The sequence below is a fragment of the Amphibalanus amphitrite genome, unplaced genomic scaffold (assembly GCF_019059575.1).
Source record: "Amphibalanus amphitrite isolate SeventyFive unplaced genomic scaffold, NRLGWU_Aamphi_draft 000821F_arrow, whole genome shotgun sequence".
NCBI lineage: Eukaryota > Metazoa > Arthropoda > Thecostraca > Balanomorpha > Balanidae > Amphibalanus > Amphibalanus amphitrite.
The window spans coordinates 286,906-310,236 of record NW_024882315.1 but is presented as its reverse complement, the minus strand read 5'-3'; the positions used below and the strand labels follow the sequence as shown (position 1 = coordinate 310,236).

Below are 23,331 nucleotides of genomic sequence, written 5' to 3'. Positions count from 1 at the left end.
CCTTCGACCGGCTTTTCCCACAGAAAAAGTTACGTCTGAAAACCATGGTGATTGGCCGATGACGCGACCGAATGCGCGACCCGGATTGATGACGTGAGTGCGATTTATTACCGGTTGGGATGAGAAATTAGAAATAGGTACATTGCCTAATGATTTTTGACAACCACGTCGGTAGTTGGGCTCGTAAAATGCATTGTACATATTAGATTGGCACGCACGGGGTGAATGCGTATCAATCAATTCTCATCAACCTGGAAAAACTTCTTCGGTTACAACTGCCATTCCCCCAATCCGTCGTTTTCTCTTCTTTACATCACCACTTTGGGCGTCATCCGATATTGGAGGTCACCCAATGTTCTGGAATTGGGGTCACCTACCCTCCGACTGGGCTCTGACTTGGAGTCTTGGGCAATTCCGAGAGGCTTTTGGCATTCACTTTTACCATCGGCGTCACCCGAACAGTCGCGGAAAAGTTTGTTTCGGCAAGTTGGAAGGTTATGGACGCGGCTCATTTGAATGAAATCGTGCGCGTCTCGACTCTTTGCCAACGCTCCAGTACCCAGAAGGTGGGATTCCACCGGCTTATGGAAATGAAAAACCGTATAAATCGACGACTGGTGTAATCTACACGCGGCATTGCCCCGGTCGGTTGAATAAAAATAAATGTAAAGTATGCATATTTTATTTTACACGGAACCATATACAATTATTTCACTTCGCCTTTCCTAGCCAATAATTTAGTGAACACACAATAGGATGTGGGAAAATAGTTCGGACACAGCGAGACGACAGTAAGAGGTGCGCGGTGTTGACAGCAGAAAGACATGCGAAATAGAACACCAGCGCAAACCCTGTCCTTGAAGGGTTCAAACGGTTCAGCCTCTATGTGCGGACTGCTGCTCTGAGACAGCCCAGCCTCTACACCTACGGAGATTCTGATTCAGCTTATGGCTTTGACACACGGGAGGTCATGATGTGAACAGAACAGCGATCGCTCCATCGTACATTTGCAGGTACTTTTGGCAATACCTGCCTCCTAACCTGTCGGCTGTCACCGCCAACGATAAAGCTCGCTGTAATAACACGCAACAAGAACTGCAATGACAAAGGAGACTTTGGCATTGGACAAATAACAGTTCAATTAAAATAAAGGTACGGCTGCCCAATGATTTGCGAATTTTCGTTCCCACCTTTATACAATAGCCTGCTTTTCGGAATGCTTGAACATTGCTTTACGCTTTCCGGCGGATTGTATGGTAGTGTTCCTTTCTCATTTCGAAATAAAACGCCTTGCAAATTCAGCTTATTTGATCCATACGACTCAAAAGCTGGCTATAAAATTGTGTCGTTGCCAAAGGGGATAAAAGTTAGACGTTTGCGGTCATCCACTTCTCATGATACGTTCGAGTGCACTCGCAAATTCGTTCCATCCTAGACGCAGTCTGTTTCCGCCCTCAATTTGCATAATGACCTTCACGCTGTATTTTACCACGTATTGTTAACGCCTGTCATGTTTTCATGTCGTTCATATAACACCGCCACGAACGATGCTTTCGAGGGTCAACGTTTCATTTTTATGTTTTGTCGAATAAAGTGAAACCTCGTCTTGTCGGATATTCCAACTGCCGACAGCACAAAAGCCGACACCGTCTTATCATCTCCACCTTAGCGGAGGACGTCGCTCGTGTTGTCGATACGCTTTCATCCACTCTCGTTCGTTCGCTGGCCCTGATCCGCCGGCCGGCTCGCGTCCCCGGCGGCCGGCCGGCCGGCGGTCTCTGAGATCGGTGGTGTCGCCCTGCGGTGCCGGTCCGTAGCCCGACACCCCGCCGGCGACCTGAAGCGGAGGACGCCCAGAATGGAGCGCCACGGGAGGTATGCGGAGTGGAGGTCGGCCACGGTGAACTCAGCAGATACCGACAAAGTGCGCCTCGCTGCAGCCCTTACCGCAACACCTGCCGAAACAAACGATAATGATTGGTGCGTTCGGCATCATTAGCGCGTTTGACATCTTTTGCAACAGCAGGCTAGCTTGCATGCCATTTCAGATTAGGTACTTCTAATCATTCGCGCTGATGACAAGCTCGCGCAATTATAACAATGCCAATGGATTGATATCCATTTTAAGTAACAAACTCTGACGAGTCCTTTCGAAAAGCAGGAACAAAATAAAACAACTGGTAAGCTGTCGAGCCGCCATGACCACCATAGCCTTTCTACATGTAACACCACTTGCGGCGGCTGTTTTATGCCCCTCGTCGTCACACTCACAGGTCGTGTAGCCGGCGGTAGTGGGCCGGCGACCGTTTGGAGGCGCGCTGGTGCTTCCAGACGGGGTGCCGGGCGCTGGCTGGCGTCAGGTGCGGCCGCGGCCGCTGCTGGCCGAACCACACACTGCGCGCCAGCCGGTGGACCAAGGAGTTCTCCAGCCGGCCCAGGTCGGCCGGCACCGACTCCCAGTCTGCGGCATAGCGGGATATCGCCACTGGTTATTGGGGGCCGCACAGACATCACGGTGCAAATGGATATGCTAACACACGGTGTGACAGTATAGTAAGTCATTGACGTAAGCAACTTTTGCAGACAAATAATTCAGCTGAAAGTGGCCAATGGGATACGGCTCAACTGAGACCGTGCAGACCATCTGAGAACGTGACTGTCCTCACCTGAGGTCGGGTAGTAGAGCTGAAACTGCGGCTCGACTGGGCCCAGCGGCGGCCAGGCAGACCGTTTGCGGCCCAGGTCACACGCTCCGGCAAAGTACATGCTGTCGAAGTCGTTGCCGCATATTTGTCGCGTAGCTCTCGGCTCGACCTGGCCCAGGTGCTCGGCCAGCCCGGTCCAGCAGACGCCGAGGAGGACAACCAGTAGCCACAGCAGACACTGTCGGCAGCCGAACGGTGAGAGTGGTGAGCGAGAGAGCGACAGTGGTGAGAACCGGCGCACCTGCACAGGCCGACAGATAGACAATCGGAGGGATTTATGCAGACTGTCACATCACACGAGGACTATTTCAATCAAGGCATTCATGGCTGATGGCACGCATTGCCGTTTTTCCAATCCCTCATCTTATGTTGTCCGTCGAGTTCCGTTTGCACCATCTGTTCTCTTACTCCGTAGCCTTTATTTGGCCGTCGCTGCTGACGTTAACTCTTTATCCGTGGCTGCTAATGAGCGTCTGTGATAGGTGGCCTCGCGTGGCCGGCTAGTTAGCGGTCGCGGTCGTCTCCGGTGAAGGTGCGTGTTACGGCACGGGTGATGGGCGCCCACCAGATCCCGTCGCGGCGCCGCTCGCCCACGGCCGCGCTCCATTAGGCGCGCGCGGCGGCCGGGCTCAATGGCGCCCATTGTGGCGCTGGGAACCCGCGCCGCTCTGCCGCCCAGCCGCCGCGCTCTGCGGCCCGTAATGGAGGGCGATACCGTGTTTTGAATAGTTTCTCTTTCTCGGTGCGTTTGCGACACAGTCCGGATATTAGCCACCCTATGACCGGTCGTAAATAAGAGGCCAGCGGCGAAATCAGCGCCCCATGGCTCACAGCGGGTGGCATTCTGCTTTCAGCCCTCCTTTCATAAACGCCCCAGGATGCTGCAGGATTTAGACGGCGAATCTGTGGCTAACGAACTGCGATCTCTTTGGTAAAATAGACATTTTAGGCAATTGATCATTTAATTCTTTTGTGGGATATAAGGCCGCACGTTTCTGAGTGGATTGATCCGTGTAACTACATATTAGGCTATATGTAGCATTTATGTAGCAACTGCATAATGTGGAAGTTGAGATCCAGGGGACGAGATCAGGAACCGTTTATTAACTATTCCTTAGTTGAGCAGGGTATTGAGCCCCAAATGTATTTCAATTAGCTCTTACGCTTTAGGTATTTTGCCTTATTTTGCTTGCCAATAATTTTTTTAGAGTTTGTATTTAATGCAGTTTCGATTGATCAATGGCGCGACTCCTTTGTTTTTATTTATATGCTTGTGAACGCAGACCTGCACATAGCAATATACGTTCCTAGGTACTGAATTCATTCATTCATTCATTCCATTATTCGCTAGGTGTTCAGTCCCTGTGTGCTAAATTACGGTATCGTATGCATCCTCCGCTGTTCAGTTCAATGCAGCAGCATCGTATATTCGTATTGCCCCATTTCTCCGCTAAAGGTAGCGGTTCTACGCTGCGCTACATACCCAGACGAACGTACTGGGTGTTTTGGCAGCGCTCAAAGCGTAAACCACTCGCCAACTTGAGATACGGGATTCAGACAACTCTGTTCTGTCGCACTGGGGCGGACGGTCACCCACACTGGCGAGTCTGGAAAGGGGGTTTGAGACGCTGCGGGGAAGGCATGCTCTCTTAAAACTTTCTCCATTTTCCGAAAATTCCTCGGATTTCGCTCTCTCTTGGCTTACTTTGCAGTTTAAAACATTTTTCCATGTTAACGTTGCTAATTTTCTTTCTCTGCAAGGAAAACTTAAAATTTTGTCATTTTCGGGCGCTGGCCGCTGCGAAAGGGGAAAATGTCCCAGATGCTCCCATGGATCCCCCAGTGGTCACCCAGCCACATCTATCCCAGCAGCATGTCACGCTATACCTATACAATGGACGACTCGATTCTCGAATGCGAAGCTGAATGCCGTGCAGTCTCCGCGGCGGCGGGCGATCGAGGCACTGCGCTGGTAGACTGACCCGCAATGCACCGCAGCCGTGCGGTACAGCCGCGTCATCTGCGGCGACTTCCGACAGCAACAACAGCAATATCAGACGTTTATCATCGGAACGCAGGCGGTTTGGGCACCAGTGATCTCGGTTGTTTCTGCTCAGTTGGAAACAAGCTCCGAAACTTTCGAAACAAAGTAACTAGATTGTTGTTGAACGACTTGACTGAGCTGCATTTCTAAACCCTTCTTTGACTGGTTGAGCTCGGTGCAACTCCAAATATAAATTATGTCTCCATATTCATTTTGGGTATAAGTATTAGTTTTGTGCTTCCATGGGCAGAAGCATTGCATTCGGAGCATTTCATTTCCCATGAATGGATTATGTAGATTATTCTTTTGGGGTGAGTCCGGCCAATTGCCTACTGTCGGTAGAGTAGGTATTTGTAAACACGTTGTTTTGTAACGAGTTCATGCCGCTGTTTGTTGTTGTTGTTGTTGTTTTTTTTTGATAATTCATCATAATTGGATTTTCCCGTCTTCCATTTTTTCATTCTCACAGATGCTTTGTCATGTAGTCAATAGTTTAATTAAAAGCTAATATATTATTTAGTTTAGCAGGTCATTAATTACAAATAGGTAGTAGGGTGCAATGACTTGGTTATTGACGAAATACTTTTGCACAAGTTTCATTGAGACCATAGGCGGCGGAACGGGGAGGGCACCGGGGCGCTCTGCCCCCCTTTGATTTGGGCATTTTATCATTAACCCTATGGGTGTTGCATGGAAAGAATGGGACCAAAGTCGGCAGTGCCCCCCCCCCCCTTAATTGAAGGTGTTCCGCCGCTACTGATTGAGACTAAGAAATAAGCAAGCTTAGCTTGCCATGCTTTTACTAGCCTATGTGGTTAACCGTTTAAAATTGTCAAATAGTCATACTTGGTGCGAACACTTCCTTGTCCATTGTCCAGCTCCAATATTGTCGCCCCTTGTCAACCGTGGAACGTGCCATCCAGTGGCAGCTGACTCATAAGCTTCAGGGCTTCAGGCCGGTATTTCAGCGCAGCCAATGTCTGTCTCAAGAGGGTCAATTACTGTCGGCGCTTACCTACCTGTGTGGGCTCGGCTAACTACTTGAATGATGCATAGCTATGCAATTGACTATTGGAGCTCATTCCTAGCTGCAGCTTATATGGTATGTTACAAAAAAAGAATGATACTTTTGTCGACCACCATCGACATATGTTTGAGGAATGGTATTAATTTGCAATGCAGAGGTCGGACATACCATAATTGCAATGACAGCGTTTTATAGACATTTTAATATCATTGCGGCAAACATATTAAATATCTCAGCTTTGTATTTCATCGATATTTTCCCAAATTTTGGAACAGGGGCGCACAATGGCCCCGCTACCGACGCGTCATTCAAATCACGAGTACATTAGAACATATTTTTCTTAGAGAGGGGAGGGGGTAAAAAAATTACGACTGACCGGCCTTGAAGTGGCCTTTGCTTCAGGTTACGTTTTGCAGACCCCTGTTTATCACTTTCATGATAGGAATATTTCCCACAATCAGACATGACAACATGACATACCTAACAACAGATGTTCAGAACAAGGTCCCAAAGTGATACTTCAGAAATCTTTCGAGTCCTTGACGTGACTCTCACTGCGACCGGTTATCTGTACCATTACCATAATCACTGACTATCACCCATGAACTTTCCCTGCAAATAATAACTATGTAAGGACTAACAATAACCGTCTCCTTGCAAGCTTTTCATCGCTGGTGATTCCATTGACGTAGGTTAACCCTATTAGTGGCAAGCTCCTGGCTAACCCTATTAGTGGCAGGGGGGGGGGGCTGTTTACGAATCCCTTGATAACTCGACCGGCCGATTTTCAAAATTTAAACGTCATTCGATTTCCTTTAACGTGATCTACATTTTGAAAAAAAAAAATCCAAAAAGTAAATAGGGGGGGGGGGGGGCAGAAGGTGGCAGTAAAACGGCGAATTGCATATGCTTTTTCAACTGCTCACCACGGCCATGTTTTCGATTTGGACGCAACTACTGCCGATCGATGCAGAATGAACCAGAAACGACACGTGTCACCAAAATGAGCATTTGGAAAAGTCATAGGCGGATACAGGTAATTGAATTTCGGAGGTATACAAAATACATAATGAATCGTTTTTTGTTGGTGCGGTCATGCCGTCACCGAAGTGGCCTAGCAATGGTCTTTTCATGTTACAAGAACATGTGATAAACTGCCTAAAATCAGATTAGTTATTCTTAGGCGGTGTCAGGGCGCCGAAGTTGGGACCTGGTGAAATTGACCTCCCTTCTCCTCATTAATGACGTCATTTCTGTCCTTAAATCACCGGCCATACTGTTGATTCTTTACCTCCCTGCTCCCGTAACAATCAATAGTCACTTACTCGTAATACCAGGTCAGATGAATTTGTTAGATGCGGTTGGATTTCATGTCCACATTCTGTTGTTTCTTCAATCGCAGCTCAGGACGAATTGGTGGGGGCGCTGTCGGTGAGTATAAAAATACTCCCTGAGCGTTTTTGGCGATTCTGCTCGAGGGCATCTCGCAACTTCTTCAAAAGTGTGCAGTAGTACGTGCTAATTATTATCCGACCATCATCAAGACAGTCGGTAATGACAATCCAACGCCAGATCCAGAACACTGACAACATTGACCTTTCATATCGGCTTCAGCTGCCTTGCAACGTCGGAAGCTGGCTAGATTTTGTTAAACTCGCACAAAAAGACTGCGTTATATAAATAGGTACGAAAAAGATTGCTTGAATATCTACACCAGTGCGTAAATGAGGCGAGATCCAAGGCAATAAAAATTAAAGTCGTTTCGGGGACTATTTTCCTTTGCAACATCCTACATCACCTTCTTGGATTCCCTAAAACAATTGCACACAAGGCCCAGCAATTTTGATCTGGACAAACCACTTTTCTGGGCTTCTCCTATATCACACGGCTGCCGTTTCACGTTGTGCGCTGAACCATTCATTGGCGTCACCTCGGCGGTCCCGTAGCTCAGTCGGTAGAGCGTTGGACTCCGCGAGGGCACGCATTCCCGGTTGCAACAGTTTGGGTTTGTAGCGCGACGAGTGCTTGACGTTTATGGGCCTCCTGACAGGTATGGTTGCGGTTGGTGGCAGGCCGTAGCCAAGCGAAGTCAGTGAGGGGACCGGCCGTCCGCGGCCATATGCGCACGTTAAACTTTGGACTCAATAATTCTGTCATAGAACCGAAATGGCGCGATCGGAGGGTAGAGGGCAGGGTCAACGCAACAAGCTTCGCTTAGCGGGGGCTCCGTCCTTGTCAATCCTTCCCATCAAAAGGTTCGGACTCAATTCATTTTAGAATACCTCTCCAGGGATCATTTTGCTGCAGCAGAGCGCCGATCACAGGCCGGTGTCTTCCGCAGTTTACTGTTTCGAACTCTCTCTCGGTTTTTCCTAAATAACTCGCACAAAAAGTGGTCGATCGCAACGAAAATTTTCGTATTCTCCAGTTAGTCGATTTTGCACCTCCACCTACTCTGAGCATTGACCCTGACCCAAATGACCTTTAACCTCTGACCTGTTTGTCGAGAGTCGAGACCATGTCAGGCCGGAATCGCGATTTGGCGTTTGTCAGCGCATATGATCCATGCTTGTCCATTTTTTTGTGGTTTTAAACGTTCCAACATGTGAAGCGATGTTTGTCCCATGCATTACGGTGGGTGTAAATGTCACTTGAAGGTCAGGTCAAGGTCATTGCTCTTAGAGGACCTTGGTTTACTTTTTCGAGTTTTGCTTGTTTCTAAGGTAGTTTTTTGGAGGTGATTTCGAATTAAGCACCATTTTGAACATTTACGAAATAGTTTTAGTGTTTAGGTATATACCATGTTACAAAGCTGTCGGTTGTGGTTAACACTAATGATGTCAAATAGGTACGGAAAATTTGGAAACCGATACCAAACCAAATACCAACCGAAACAATAGGAAAATACCGAAAACCAAACCAAATTTTAAAACTGATAGAAATACCAACTTTTTACCAAATTCGGAGCATCTTAGTACACTAGTGAAGCTTTCTAATACCAACAAAATACCAAATGCATAGGGTTTGAAATACCAAATACCAACTTGGTATCGGTTTGGTATCGGTATACCAAAAAGTTGGTATCCGATTGACATCACTAGTTAACACCTACTATAGATAGCCGGCAGAACCCCTACTGGTTGGCATAACCTGACCTGACCTGACCCGACCTGACCTGACCTGACCTGACCTAACACGAAATTGACCTGATATAATACGAAATTATGAAATCAGGACCCCGAAAACCCTCATAGCAACCTCGATTTACGATGTTCTAGCAGACTCCAATTTTACCTCTTTTTGAGCCATTGACCTGACCTGGAAGATCAACCAATGACCTAGATTAGGTGTCATCGACTTCCTCTATGTATGTAGTAACGGGCAACACGCTTGTTTTTCCGCGAGGCCCTAGCTCGATCAGGGGCTGAACAGCAGGGCGGGGGATCCAACGGACCCTCCCCGTAAACATTAGCGGCTGACAAAACACAAATACAGGCGAGGGATAAAGGTCCGAAATTGACGAAATTTTGCCGTTTTTATCGTATAGAAATAAAGCTTTACATTTTTGTGTAGAAAAGGGCTTGCTTTTAACCACACAGCAACGCATAAGGAAACGAACTCTGAGGAGTATTTGGTTTTCCGAGGAAGTTTTTGGGAATATGTCCCCGCTACGTCTCATGCCACCTTTTCTGGATCCACTGGTACGCTCGATGCATCAGTCATACGTTTTACTGGACGTAGATAAGTCATTATAGTGTCCGCGCTCAGTCTACTCACCCCAGAGGTCATGACGGGTGGCGGTGGCGGTGGCTCGCGGCCGGTGCGGGCTCGGTGGTCAGTCACAGTCAGAGATGAGCCGCACCTCGGGTCGGCACACACACACACCAGCACCCACACCGTACTGGGTGAGACTGCCGGCGGCACACCACTTTTAACGTGCCGCCCTCAGGTGACGTCACAGGTGACACGGCCAATCAGCGCCGCCCAGGTGAGGCAGCCGTGACGTCACCGCGGCCGCAGCCTCGGCTCCCGAGAAATCTCCGCTCCAGCACGGACGCGCCGCGGCACCCACACATAATAATGGCTTTGATAAATGTCCTATAAGCGTCCCCGACTCCCCTCTAAACGTCAGGTTGGGACTCTTAATGCTGCATTTTGCTAATTGTTTTGAGGCGCAGGGCTGGCGGCGTCCTGGATCACGTTTCTTAATTCTTTCATCAGGAAAACGAGAATAGATGAAGGGTGGCATGATAGCTTATTATTACATTATTTACTTATGACTGCATATTTTAAAGGACCTTATTACAAAAGTACAATAAGGTAAATTTGGCCATATGTATTTTGAACGGCCCGGCACCAATATCATGCCCTGGACACTGGACCTAATGCTCGGACCGGCCCTGGCGAAGCGCGCGACGCCAAGTATCAAATCGACCTATAACTGGTAATGGTGAAGGGCCGTTCAAAAAAACATATAGTCCGACAAATGTCGCGTGATTTGTTTTATTGTCACTTACATATTTTCTCTGAGTGCAGAGCGCTTCTGAAGGCTCAAAAGCTCAACGCTTGAGCTTAGCAGCCTGAAGCTAAAATTTCCGGTTTGGCAGCGGAACCGCTGACTATAAACGAGTGCTTACTGCTTAGCATGCAGTACCTACCAGTCGCGCCTTGAAATGATGCAGAGACGCACCCCTCCCCGAAGTGCCATGTGATAAGTCATCCTCTGCCGTGTGCGTATCGTATCATCTGTGACCCATCCGACACAATCACGAAAATAATTTATGAAACAAATCATCAGATCAGTTATTCTTTAATGTTTTTTTTTCATGACCACTGACTTCATATTAGTAAAGTACCTAATCTTGATGACCATTACCAACTCCTGTAGCCATTCCCTAACCATTTTCTATAAAACGTGCTGGGGACTAATGGGCTAACGGGCGAAATAATGACATTATCCGCCCGGTTCAATGATCATTATTGCCCGACGGATTTTAATTTGATGGCAAGGTGGAGTTTAAACCGCCCCTCTAGATGAGCTTAATGGCCTACTACGGGGCCTGCATAAGTGGTAATAGGTTATCGTTTTAGCGGGCCTGGTAAGGCCGAACCCTATCAATAGCTTCAGCATTTTGACATCAGCCCTATTTGATGTTGCATACAGAGGCGGATCCAGCTCGGAGTCTTTTTTTTTTGGGGGGGGGGGAACCATAACAATTTATCGATTCTTTCCATGTATCGTCCATAGGCGTAATGTTAGAATTATGCCGTTTGGGGGGCAATGCCCATTTTGACCCCCCTGGATCCGCCACTGGTTGCATAGAAACAATGACTTAGATATTCTTGAATTATAAATTAGTCCTTAGTTCTCCAATAAATGTCGGTTTGGTCTGATGTAAGAATGGAGACAGAGTAGGGATAGGGATAACCAAACGACAGTCTAGTTTGTAACGTGTGTCAAAGACACAGCACAGTTTGGTGTTCCTATTGCTCTGTGCTCATTAATATAATTACATAAGTCAGCTGACAAATGATAATGTTACTCGCTAGTTGCTAGCAATAACGCTGGCCATGTCGGCTTTGCTAGTCAGAGCGTTAGCAAAATGCTAGGCATCCTCATAAACCTAACATATGACGTTCGGTGATTCGGTACCGGTTACACATTTTACCGCATGGCTCGAGACTACTGTTCGATGTAGCGGTAATGCGCTACGGTATCTGCTTATATCTCTGTTCATAGATGGCACCACTGTTAAACGCCTACTCGACTGCGGATGCTGCACCGCATAACACGTAATGGTCTGGCCGTCAAGGACGATGGCCGAAGGGTGCGAATGGGATCGGAACAGGCTAGTAGCTCAACACAGAGGCTCATAAATGAGCTATGTGATGATGTGCTGAGAGTGGGTAGGAATCGAAAGCTACCTTCTCCTTCAGCCCTAAAATAAAGTTAACATTGGATCAATGATAAAGATACCGTGATGTTGGTAGACGCGCGTGTTTTTGTTTTATTTCCTTTTTTCACATAAAGTTAGACCGACTCCGGAGCGTCCACGCCGCAGTTTAGGTGACCGACGACGCAATCTTTACTGAAGACTCGTGTCACGACAGGTGACCTGACGACTGAATCGTTCACGGCGCAGGTGCACGATTTAGTTGCGACTCGCGCTGTGTTCGGCCCGCCGGCCGTCGTCTATTTCTGCCGCTGAGCTGAAAATGCAGAGGAATTAAATTCGCCGCTCCTCTGTCTTTTCAAAGTAGGATGAGTGAGCGGATTTGTCTGTGCCTTCAATGGGACTAGTGACTACTCGTAGTTAGCCATTGCAAGGAAAGTGGGCGGTACGATGTTTCCTAAGCTTGTTCCGATAAGCTTACGCGTCGAAATAAACAACACGCGTGACTTCGCGTAAATCACTTTGCAATTATTGTATCCCTATTTTGCTTTACGTGCATGTGAAATCAAAAGAGCACTGAAATAATTGAAAATGGTCTTACTGAATACTGATCAATTCAATTTTTAAACCTGCATCACATGCATGCATATAACGTGTCTAAGGTCAATATAAGAGGCCCGAGTTCGCTAGAGGCCCGAGTTCGCTTTGTTTGTTCGCATTACAACATATGCGTCACAAATTTTAATCAAAAGTAGCTGGTCATCGATGTAAAATAATCAGGCGGATGTAGTTTTTGCAGTTCGATTTTCAGCAAAAGCTCAACCTGGTGCGCCATGACTGACCAGCGAGTACAGGTTAAATTTTGGCATTTTTATTACATCCGTCATATATCCCAAACATTGTATTTGCGCCAGTCATTAATAACGTTAGCACATTTGGCATGCCGCCTGAAGTCATACCGTCTCCCTCGTTGCCTAGCCATGCTTCCATAGACACTGCGGCAGTCTGGATAGGTCGACCATATCGCAAGACGTCTTACCAACAACCGTCGGCTGATTTGCTGACTCGCCAGACGTGTCATCTTACCACGAGTGACAAAGTAACAGTCACGGCAGTCATGCCGACGTTGTGGCCGAAATGGAGATGACAAGCGCCACCTGTGGGCTGTGCACGTTGGGGCACAACGTCGAAACGTTTGGCCGACGCTACAACACAGAAACCTGGAGAGATTGACGCGTCGGGTCCACAGTCTGGAAAATAGCTAGTGCCATCGCTGCAGTCTACCATACATTGATTTCCAAAACATTACGAGAAAAATTGACATGGCCATCACTGGTTCCATCACAGACGGCAGTTTCTTGGAATACGAGAGCGCGCGGAGCGAGAGTCCACACCGCGACTCACAGGGTCGCTCGCATCATGAGTCCAGTCCGGGCCCTGCCCGCTCCAAGCCCGTTGGCGCCTCACCGACGTCCTCCCATGACCACAGAACCGCCGTCGAAGCACTTCTAGCCAGATCACCTAAATTCAGTCACCACACCGCAGGATCACACCACCAGTCGAGTCACGGACCGAACAGCCCTCCAGCAGCGCGTCTGACCGCGGCGCGGCGCTCCCCGTGTCCCGGTCAGCGTCTGGGCGCGTGCTCGAGGCCGTGTCGGATCGTGTCCAGGTCCGCCAGGTCGGCCTGCACCACGGCCATCAGCTGCTGGAGGCCGTGCTGCTGAGAGCGCAGCAGCTGGCGCACCTCGTCGCGGCCGGCCGGCTCCAGCGAGTAGCGCTCACCGCGCTGCACCGCCTGCTGGCTCTGCAGACGTGTCTGGGACAGCAGCTCGTTCAGACGGCCCTTGAACTGGGTGGGCGTGGCCAGCTCGTCCTGGAGCGCCTCCAGCTGCACGCGCAGCCGCTCCTCGTGCGGCTGGATGCTCCAGCCCTGCTTACGCACCATCTCCTGGCGCACCAGAACCTGAACAAGGGGGAGGGGGGGGGGGGCACCGGACTCAGTAAGGGAGTAACAGTACACTGTATTGAGTGAATAACACGGCAAAACCTAAATGGGTCAAGGGCTAATGAACAATATAAACCAAAGTGGCTGATCTTCGAAAGTGACATGAGAATCCTGTCAATGGTAAAAGAAAGCACATTAAATGAAACTGTCATCTGACACATGACCATAGCAGATATTACGTTGCCCTTGTTTTTAATGAGCTCGTAAGTCGTTGGTGACCGGCGGGCTGCACAGTGTGGCGTCCCTACCTGCAGCACGCGGTGCGAGAGCTCCAGGTTGGCTCGTTTCAGCTGGCTGAGCCGCGCCGCGGTGGCCGCCTGCGTCTTCTGCAGGTCGGCGATGTCGGAGGCGATCAGATCCAGACGACGCTGCTGGTTCACGTTCTCCTGCTCCTGTGGGCCAGCATACATCGTCACCGGTGTGAGAAAATGACAGTTTTACAAAGTACAGACACGTCCAGGTAGATATGATCAATATTGTATAGTTGTTTAATGGGGCTTTGGGGCGCACGCTACGGTTATGCTTCGCCCAAAACACCACCATAGGGGTCCCGATCAGAGCCTCCTGAGGATTACGGTAGCACAATATTCTCATAGCTCGACTGCGCATCAGCAGTCGCACTCCCAGTGCGGACAATCCCTTCCTTTCGGCACTGACCTGACACTGCGTTCTCCGGTGCAGCTCGTTAAAGCCGATCATCGGCACGGGAATCATGGCCTTCGGGTCCGGGTTGTCCTTCTTGGCCTGCTCCCAGATCAGCTTATCGATTCCTGGACAAGGGCGGTGAAGGGTCAGGGCACAACCACCAGAAGGCAACGATTGTCGGAGATTCAATACGACTAACTACAAAATATGACGATTTGATAAAAGTCCATAAGAGATGGCTATGAAAACCAAGCTAAGAAATACTGTAAAGGTGATTCATTCCATTGTAAATCCCACCTGCAAAGCACTGCAACAAGCTCGCAGTTCAGCCCTCATGCCACAGTTGTATCTACTAGCGGGCCGGTGACTGGCCGCCGCACCCCCAATGTCGGTCCACGGGCCGGTGACTGGCCGCCGCACCCCCAATGTCAGTCCGCGGGTCGGTAGGACGGCCCGCAGCACCCACCTGCCGGAGGGTTATCCAGGTAGAGCTGCAGCTGCTCGGCAGACGGCGCCACCAGCGCGTGCAGCTGGTCCAGTGCCACAGCCGCCAGCTGAGAGCGCTGCGCGGGCGCAGATAGGTGGGAGCACAGGTCCGAGGCGGGCACACGACGCACCGAGCCTGGGAACCGAACGCCGGGGCCGGTCAGTCAGGAGACAGACGGGAGACGGAAGAGCAGCAGCTGGTGGTGTTTTCCGAAGTCTTTGGTAAAATAGAAACAATATCTCGACCGGGATAGTGATCCACATCGATCCCGAAGGTACTTTGTATGTTGAATCTAACTGCCTAGACCTGCACGTTAGTCCAGAAAGAGATGCTAATTAAATACTCAGCACATGTCGGGGTCAAAGAGGCCACATGGAAGTTGGTCACGCTGGTAGATTAGTCAAAAACGTCTCAATCTACAGTCAGGACTTCCCAACCATTCACAGATACCCCTGCCAATGTCTTTAGTTCCTTCCCAAAAGCCACAGCACACCAAATCAGTCGCAAGGAGTCGGACAGTGCTGCGTACCGTTGGGACTGCGCTCCTGCACGTAGATCTGGATCTCAGTCTTCTCCGGAGTGACGGCCCGCACACTCTCGACACAGACCGAGAGTGACGGCCGGTTCTCCAGCAGCTTCGAGACGGTGCTGACAATCTGCTGCTGACTGCTCCTGTCAACGGGAGGTCGGCCAGGTGAGCGAGACTGGGGAAGGACACTGGCTAGAGTTAAATGAAAAATTGTACTGCTACCCCCCTCCATCAGCTTATTAGTCCCCCTGTCCCTCCCATTCTGTTAGTTGATTAGTGATCTTTTCTTACTATATCTCTATTCTCTCCCCACACTTACCTGACTTCGGATTCTTTCTTGTTGAGTCGCAGTGTCACGAGGCCGTCGTCGTTTTTGGCCGTGGGCAGCCGGGCGTAGCCGACCGCCTTCATCACGCAGAACGGATTTTCCGCGCCCAGCTCCACCGGGGGGCCCATCGTGTAAAAACCTGGCCGGCATTCACAGCACAGTCAGTCACAAACGGTTAAAATAGGCGATCGGATTGATGTTGAATTTTGATTAACAATCATTCCCCGTACAGAGTCCTGGTTTTTAGGAAGCATGGGCTAGTTTGGTGCTAATACAGATTACAGACTAATTACGATCGCGGAACTACATCTGTCCATATCTCTCTAACTATCAACGTCGTGTCCTGGTGCACGATCTATCGTCATTGCTGGCAGCTGTATCGTACGGTGACTACGTTTGTACGTCTGAAGACGTCTGTTCCCGGAACGCTCACCCTTTCCGACGCCCCACTTGGCCTGCAGCTGGTTCCACTTGGCCAGGATGGCGTCCCGCTCGTCACGATAGATGGTGACGTTGAGCATGGCGCTGTACAGGGCCGGCGTCTGACTCTGGTCGGCTGGCTGCGCCTGCTGTGGCTGCTGAGGCTGGCCGAGCGCGCCGAACGCTGGGGGGGGGGGGGGGGGGGAGCAGCGAGTCAGTGACGGACGAGACACAGGAGTTGTAGCAGCGGCGGATCGTGTGTGTCAGAGATGGTTCAGCCCAGACTCGGACGAAAGGAGATAAGACAAACCGACCGAGTTAGATTACGGTTACTGTTGTGTGGTATTGTGAAGAGAAAAGCTAATGCAATGAAATAGAAACACTATTTACAATAAATAGATCTTAGCCCTCAATTTTCCAAGCATTCCTTAACTATCTCCTCGATTTCGCACATAGCTAAGACAGATGTATGTATGCAAGTAGCGGTCCCTGATTATTCTGGTCACATTTCCTCACCTGGCGCGGCGGGTTTGCCGAAGCTGAACCCGCCGGCCGCCGGCGCGGCGGCTCCGAATGTCGGCGCGCCAAAACTGAAGCCCGTCGAGGCGGTCGAGGCCGGCGCGCCGAAACTAAAGCCTGTGGCCGCTGAAGACGCTGGAGCGCCGAAACTGAACCCGGTGGAGGCCGAAGACGCCGGCGCTCCGAAACTGAAGCCAGTAGCGGCCGTGGAGGCGGCCGGCGCGCCAAAGCTGAACCCCGTGGCGGCGGTGGTGGCCGCCGGCGCGCCAAAACTGAATCCGGTGGCGGCGGACGCGGCGGGCGCGCCGAAACTGAGCCCTGTGGACGCTGTGGAGGCGGGGGTCCCGAAGCTGAACCCTGTTGATGGCGCTGACGCCGGTGCGCCAAAGCCAGAGAAGCCGGTACTGCTCGCCGGCTGACCGAATGTCACCTCTGTAGGACAAATTTGACAGTTATGTTTACAAAAGAAAAGAAGTCACCCTCAGATCCTCTATGAGTTTTATATGCAAGACTATTTATGAGTTTAAAGTCCTTTTACTTTGTACGCATGACAGGCTACCAGCTTTTCTTGCTCAGCATCAGTGCTTGCAGAAGAACTGTAAATCATTACACACATACCAGTGCTACAAATTGGACAGGGATGAGGGACTGAAATTTAATATGAACAGGGTAAAACTATTTTAGGCTATCATAAATGTACCAGCTTACGTTTTGCTGCTGTTGATGCCCCAAAGCCACTGAATGAAGGCGTTGTAGTTGCTGATCCAAACAAAGAACCTGGAAAAACAGACCAAAGGCAACAAAAATAAGTACAATGATTACCAAAGGTGTAAAAAATTACAGATGATTAGCACTTGCAAAATAATTCAACAGCTGGAAAAGGATGTAATAGGTACTTAGCTAACATTTCATAACATGGGCTAAGTAATGGTAAAACAGAAAAAGTCACAATAGCTAGGAAACTGCAAGTTGAATCCTCTCTAAAGCCTTTACTCCACTGCACAGTGCACAAGCTGTATTTGTGCATTCATCTGCTGAACAGTCATTTGACTAAACCATTGCATTAACTGTTAAAGAGATGATTCTATTCTATTCCAACACCTAAGTATTTATAGTTCCAGAGTAGCACACTGATGAGCTGCCATCAAATGTTGTTCTAAAAGCTCTTGGACTCAGAATGATGCTCCTGTTAACTATTAAATCAGTCACTTGAAAGGCACCTCCCTGCCCACAAACTAGCTACCTACAAATCAATATCTCAGGAAATGATTAGCAGGCAAGTGATACCTGAAGGTGTTGCAGTTGATGTGGATGATGCTGCTCCAAAGCCACTAAACCCAGTAAATGTTGACATCTTGAATACACAAGTTTCTCTTACTTTTGACTAAAATCTGATCTGCAAAACACACCACATGTTAGGGATGGTCAGATTGTATGCTCAGTACAATACAACCTGAAAAGTCATAGGAGATATGATATCTTGGGAAACTGGATAAATGTAAGGAAAGATAAAGAAGAGAACTGAGGAACCAATCAACGAAATGACTTTCAGCCTTCTGCTTGAAAAGGCTTCCCAGTAATTACAAATCAATTGAATTTACCTAAGATAAGACTTATGAGAAAGGAACATGTATGTTAACCTTATTATATTAATGACACGTTTAGTGGTAGAGCACATCAGCTAGTGCTAAACAGATGTACATTTATTTGCACAGCCTGATATTCATGCTGCCTTTTGGGAAACTGTAATGCTGATATACCCATTTAACATTTTCAAAAAATCATGGCAGCTATAGGGAGTACTTTGCAAGAGCATAAGGGTATTGTAAGGTAGGGTGGCAGCTGACAATGATCAGCATACCTACTATCATTTTCTCTTGCTTCTCATCATAATTATATTATTGGAAAAAGTATTTGGGTCATGCTAGCTACTGCTACCATACAGAGGTGGAGAAATGCTGCTGCTGCTGCTGCATGCTGAACCAAACTGCATAGCCATAAATAATGAAAATAATCAGCTGTAACTGACCACATGGGTATCAGTGAAAGCTTAACCCGCGCCCCGTAGGGGGGGGGGGGCCGAAACGGCCCCCCCCCCTGTCCTTTTCGGTCGATATCTCCTAAACGGCTGGAGATATCGCCACCAAACTTTCAGGACCCCTCCGGACATCAATTTTACACATTGTGACCACAAATTTTACCAGAGGCTATGATAGGTTGGCCACAAATGGCGTCAGAGTGACGTCATGTTCTGTCATTTTCGACCGAAAAAAGACCTTCGCGAGAAGACCTGTCAGGACTACAGCTTTGAAGATACAGAAAAATGATCAGGACATAAAAGGTGTAGAATTGACAGGGCTACAAAACTGCTATCTCGAATTTTTGAAATTTTTGAGTTTTGACCCCCCAAAATCAAAAAAGCATTTTTTGGATATATTCGCCCAAAAATCCAAAAAGTTTTTTGAGTTTCGAAAAAACCGGAATATATGTGATAGTGCCTACCGTCTTCTATCTACATACCAAATTTCAGATCGATACCTCGTTTTTTGGCCAAGTTATAACGAAAAAACTGTTCAAAAATGATGACGTCAAATTTTCAAACTCAATTTTTGGCAATTCTAGAACTCGTAGAGCAAAACGAAGACCACCATTAGACTCCCCGTGACGAGCTGCATCGAATCGATACCCATTTTATGCAAAAATATCAACTTTGAAATTTGACCTAATTTGACCTGACCTTGACCTGACCTTCACCAAAACGTGACCTAGGCTGGCCCCAAAGGCTGCCTAACCCACATAATCGCATTTGTCATGTAAAATGGACCATAAAACATGTATCACACGACACATTCATATTGTGACCCCCGGTGACCTGACCTCGCTGTGACCTGACCTGGTATCAGTGACCTCAGATAGGAAAGTATGTGTTTGACGAACAATGTACCATCGATGGTTTTCAATAAATTACCAATTTACTAGCTTTCACAGCACATTTCTTGAATTGCCTGTGAACGGTGAAAATCTGACCTTTGACCTGACCTGTGACGTCATCGGTTTGACCTAGGTCAATGAAATTTGGTCACAAGGTAGTTCCCGGGTGGGGCTATCGAACGCCGTTTGAATTTTGAAAATCGGCCGGTAACTTTCCGAGATCTTAGGGGGGGGGGGGCCGAAACGGCCCGCCCCCTATGGGTGGTAGGGTCCGCCGGTAGCCCTACGGGGCGCGGGTTAAGGCTGGAGCACAGCTTTCACAACACAAGCACACTTCACATCATCTTGGTCATGCCATTCAAACTCATAACATATTTTTTGCTTCCAGCTCAAAGCATGTCAGGCTGTAAGAAAGCACAAAAAAAACATTGTACCTACTCCAATGGGAGCAGCAAGAGTCAATTTCAATTTGCAAGTGCTAAGCTGTTCAGCTCAGCCCGAACAGATACAGACCAGTTTGAACGAGGAATAAAATATATGCTTTTGAATGACTCGATATATTTCCTAGAAACAAATGAAAGTAAGTGCACCCAGCACGACCATTGGCCCCCACTTCAATTAAACTGCCTTTAAAGGAAAAGGGCCACCTTCGTGAAATATGAAGATATCGTTGTTTTTCATTTTGACATTATTATTTTTCATTTTCTTTTTAAAACTGGTGCCAGAAGTGCACAATTCGCGAAAAAGTATTTAAAACTATTTAACATATTGGTACTATGTTGATACTCTCTACGGCACCTACTGTATGATGGCATAGCGATGACGTCACACTCAAGCCAATCAGCGTTCAGAAGACAGACTCGTCGGATTGTGTCAGATAAGCTGATTGGTTAAAGCTGAGCTGGTTGGAGCTGATTGGTAAAAAACCAAAGCCTCGCCGCGGGTGGCTGTATTGTCGGATAAGAACGCATTCCTGGGATAAGGACGCATTCCTGGCGTATTTTCTTTTAAAATTGCCGATAACTACGAATGGAGGCCGAAATCGGCCGTAAGGAGGTAGACAGTTAGGTTTTCGGACACGGGCTACAAGATGGCTATCTCAGTTTCAATCCCCATGTTAAAGGTGGCCCTTTTCCTTTAAAGGAAATAGTTCACTTTTAACATGGGGTTTGGAACTGGAATAGCAGTTTTGTTGCTTGCGCTGAGACTAGCACAAATCAGAAGCTTTTACGGCCCAACGATCACCCTAGACGAAGATATTCCATTTTTCGTTCCGAAAACAGTGCCTTGCAGAGGAATGCGTGCCTTGCTGAGGAATGCAGTCACGTCATCGTCAGCCAATCAGAATGCTGCTTACAGCCGATGGGTTTGTCCTACGCAATATGATTGGTCAACGCGTAATAAGCTTCCGCGTCAAACATTATTTTATATAGAATAGTTATTCTTATACTAAAATAATAGAAAATAATCCTTTTTACAAAAACGTTTTGTTTTATTTTCTGATCATTTTGAGCATAAAAAAACACAAATCCATAGCAAAATACTAATTTCATGAGAAGACAAGCAAAGTCTGCACGAGCACGGAGTACATTAAAAAATTTAAATCATACTCATACACGATTCAATCCAGTTAAACAAAAACCCAAAAACAAAATGAAGATGCCGAAGATGCATATCACCACATGTGTCTTGTGTGTGCAACGGTGTGCAATTCAAGGTTCGTGAAATTTTCACGTGACGTTTAGAAGGCCCACAGATGGGGGAGAAGTTCCAAATGTCACGTGACTAATATGCCCTCCGGCGCCCTGTTTTCACCGGCGTCCTGCAATGGACGACGGTGAAAACAGGGCGCCTGGGGCGATTTGATCAAGGTTCGTGAAATTTTCACGTGACGTTTAGGATCTAGAAGGCCCACAGATGGGGGAGAAGTTCCAAATGTCACGTGACTAATATGCCCTCCGGCGCCCTGTTTTCACCGGCGTCCTGTGCAATGTGTGTGCTTCATCCGTTTCATCGTTTCATCCATCAGCATCTAAAGTATTCAAAACTTATTGATGACGTCATTGATGGTCGGTCTAGACTAGACTTGATGAAATTCAAACAAAATAATTGTAGGTGAAAATTTATTGCATTGATCAAATGTTTTCCGCTCTCATGCAATATATTCTAAGTCCTTTTCAAGACGTTCAAATGATTCGTAAAAAAATGAATGAAAAAAGAGTTTGCATTTGTTCTAATGATGTCATTTTATGTGACATCAAAATAAATGATACCATGAAATAAATCTCGCAATTCCGCCGATTGCAAATCTAGGGATTTACAGAGAATAAATCCCAAGGAATTTTGGGCGCAGGGAGACTTTGGCTCATACAAATTCAATTGCAGGTGTTTCTTTAATGCCAATGTTCCTATGGATAGATCTGTATTCAGGGCCTTGGATAGATCGAAGCCTGAAATATTTTTGTCAACCTCTCATTTTCATATTTTTCTCTAATCTAGAGGTTTTACTTAAAATATCTATCTGGCAGCTGCACCGGGATTGGCGCTAGCGGCATAATGGCCGCATGTTTTGTTTTCCGGACAGTGGCAAGTCAAGTGAAGTGGTTCGAGGATCGGTCTCAGTCTGGCGATTCGTGCGCCTTATATTTAAAAGCGATTTTGCAGTTATATTGGTTGGCGCTGAGGGGAACGCGACGGACAAAACGTATTCATGTCAATGTTACACCAGTGACATTTTTAGTCAAGTGAACCTTTTGTTGTTCCTCAAGATTCAGGTCACGATCAAGACACTGGCATCAAGCTTCACCAAAAAGTGTTATTCTTTTTTTTTGCGTGAAGATGTCAAGATTGTTAATGTTGAGATGAATGGAAGATTATGATTTTATTGATTCATCATACACTACCTCATAGTTTTTAACCTTTTACAAAGCTTGTGATGTAGGGGGATGTGATGGCACACTGTCTACATCTTTTGTTGGTTTTAACCAATTTTGTGGTCAATCTTCTGCATTTTAATGGTAAGTATTTATTGATTTTAAACTTTGCTTTAAATCTAGGTACTGCTTTCACGAGATTAAGAGGTAGATTTTGCACCTTTACATTCCCGGTTAGCTCAGAAACTAATCGATCTACGATGAAGCCATTTTACACAATCATGGCCGGCTTATGAACCAATAAGTCGATCGCATCTTCAACACTTAAAAGCTTAAGATGATGAAGATATAGCCTGAATTACACTAAATTTTCTACTCTAGGTGCAAAACCTACCACTAAAACCCGCGAGACCTGTACTTACAGTACTTCTCTAATATTCAATGGCAATACCTAACAGTTAGGAGGTAGCTACATACTTTTTGTTTTAGCATTTATGTGGTTTATACCTACCTACCTACATACCTACCTACTTTGTGCAAAACATGTTTGTCCATTTTCCAATTTAAGCTCACATGTAATAAACTTTTTGTTTCAGATGCGATTCCTGATCCTGCTCTTCTGTTTGCAAATAGACAAGAAGTACGGCTGGTTGACATTGACAGGCCCTGGGTGAATGGCACTTCTCTGACAAAGGTATTTGCTTGTATGGATGTTTAAGAATGTTCTATGAGTCAGGTGCTCGTCAGTCACCATTTTTTATCATCGGTTGCTATTCAGCAGATTTCCAGACTTTTAATTTTTCTTGCTTTGTCATTGGTGAACTTGTGTGTGTGTGTGTGTGTGTGTGTGTGTGTGTGTGTGTGTGTGTGTGTGTGTGTGTGTGATTGACAAATGAGATGCCAAGGAATGTCAGCAATGAA

The 23,331-nt window shown here is 47.4% G+C and overlaps 3 protein-coding genes across 19 annotated transcripts in view; 1 reads left to right on the top strand and 2 right to left on the bottom strand.

Annotated features, from left to right (window-relative positions):
* Positions 1 to 664: 664 nt before the first annotated feature.
* LOC122366632 lies at positions 665 to 10,217 on the bottom strand. The gene is made up of 4 exons (XM_043339112.1): positions 9,554 to 10,217; positions 2,667 to 2,883; positions 2,272 to 2,461; positions 665 to 1,955 (listed from the first exon to the last, which is right to left on the bottom strand). Exons 1-4 carry the CDS (start codon positions 9,563 to 9,565, stop codon positions 1,907 to 1,909), a joined length of 468 nt encoding a protein of 155 aa, XP_043195047.1. The 5' UTR covers positions 9,566 to 10,217; the 3' UTR covers positions 665 to 1,906.
* Positions 10,218 to 12,525: 2,308 nt separating this feature from the next.
* On the bottom strand, positions 12,526 to 21,560 carry LOC122366631 (nucleoporin p54-like). 17 transcript variants are annotated; one of them, XM_043339102.1, is made up of 11 exons: positions 21,514 to 21,560; positions 17,894 to 18,002; positions 17,315 to 17,383; positions 16,604 to 17,038; positions 16,101 to 16,271; positions 15,659 to 15,806; positions 15,340 to 15,482; positions 14,790 to 14,945; positions 14,336 to 14,448; positions 13,927 to 14,070; positions 12,526 to 13,636 (listed from the first exon to the last, which is right to left on the bottom strand). In XM_043339102.1, the coding sequence occupies exons 2-11, from the start codon at positions 17,958 to 17,960 to the stop codon at positions 13,298 to 13,300; spliced, it is 1,785 nt and encodes a 594-aa protein (XP_043195037.1). In that variant the 5' UTR covers positions 17,961 to 18,002; positions 21,514 to 21,560; the 3' UTR covers positions 12,526 to 13,297. The 17 variants fall into 17 exon arrangements, with proteins under 17 accessions (XP_043195037.1, XP_043195045.1, XP_043195033.1 ...); XM_043339110.1 differs by having other exon boundaries at positions 16,604 to 16,933; positions 21,514 to 21,552; XM_043339098.1 differs by lacking the exon at positions 21,514 to 21,560 and adding an exon at positions 21,217 to 21,324.
* A 559-nt stretch (positions 21,561 to 22,119) lies between these two features.
* The window catches only part of LOC122366641 (low-density lipoprotein receptor-related protein 5-like), a 36,679-nt gene continuing 35,467 nt past the window's right edge, over positions 22,120 to 23,331 (top strand). The window contains exons 1-2 of the mRNA XM_043339135.1: positions 22,120 to 22,554; positions 23,007 to 23,104. Coding sequence (XP_043195070.1) covers positions 22,488 to 22,554; positions 23,007 to 23,104 — 165 coding nt within the window. The 5' untranslated portion in view covers positions 22,120 to 22,487. The remainder of the gene's footprint in view (positions 22,555 to 23,006; positions 23,105 to 23,331) is intronic.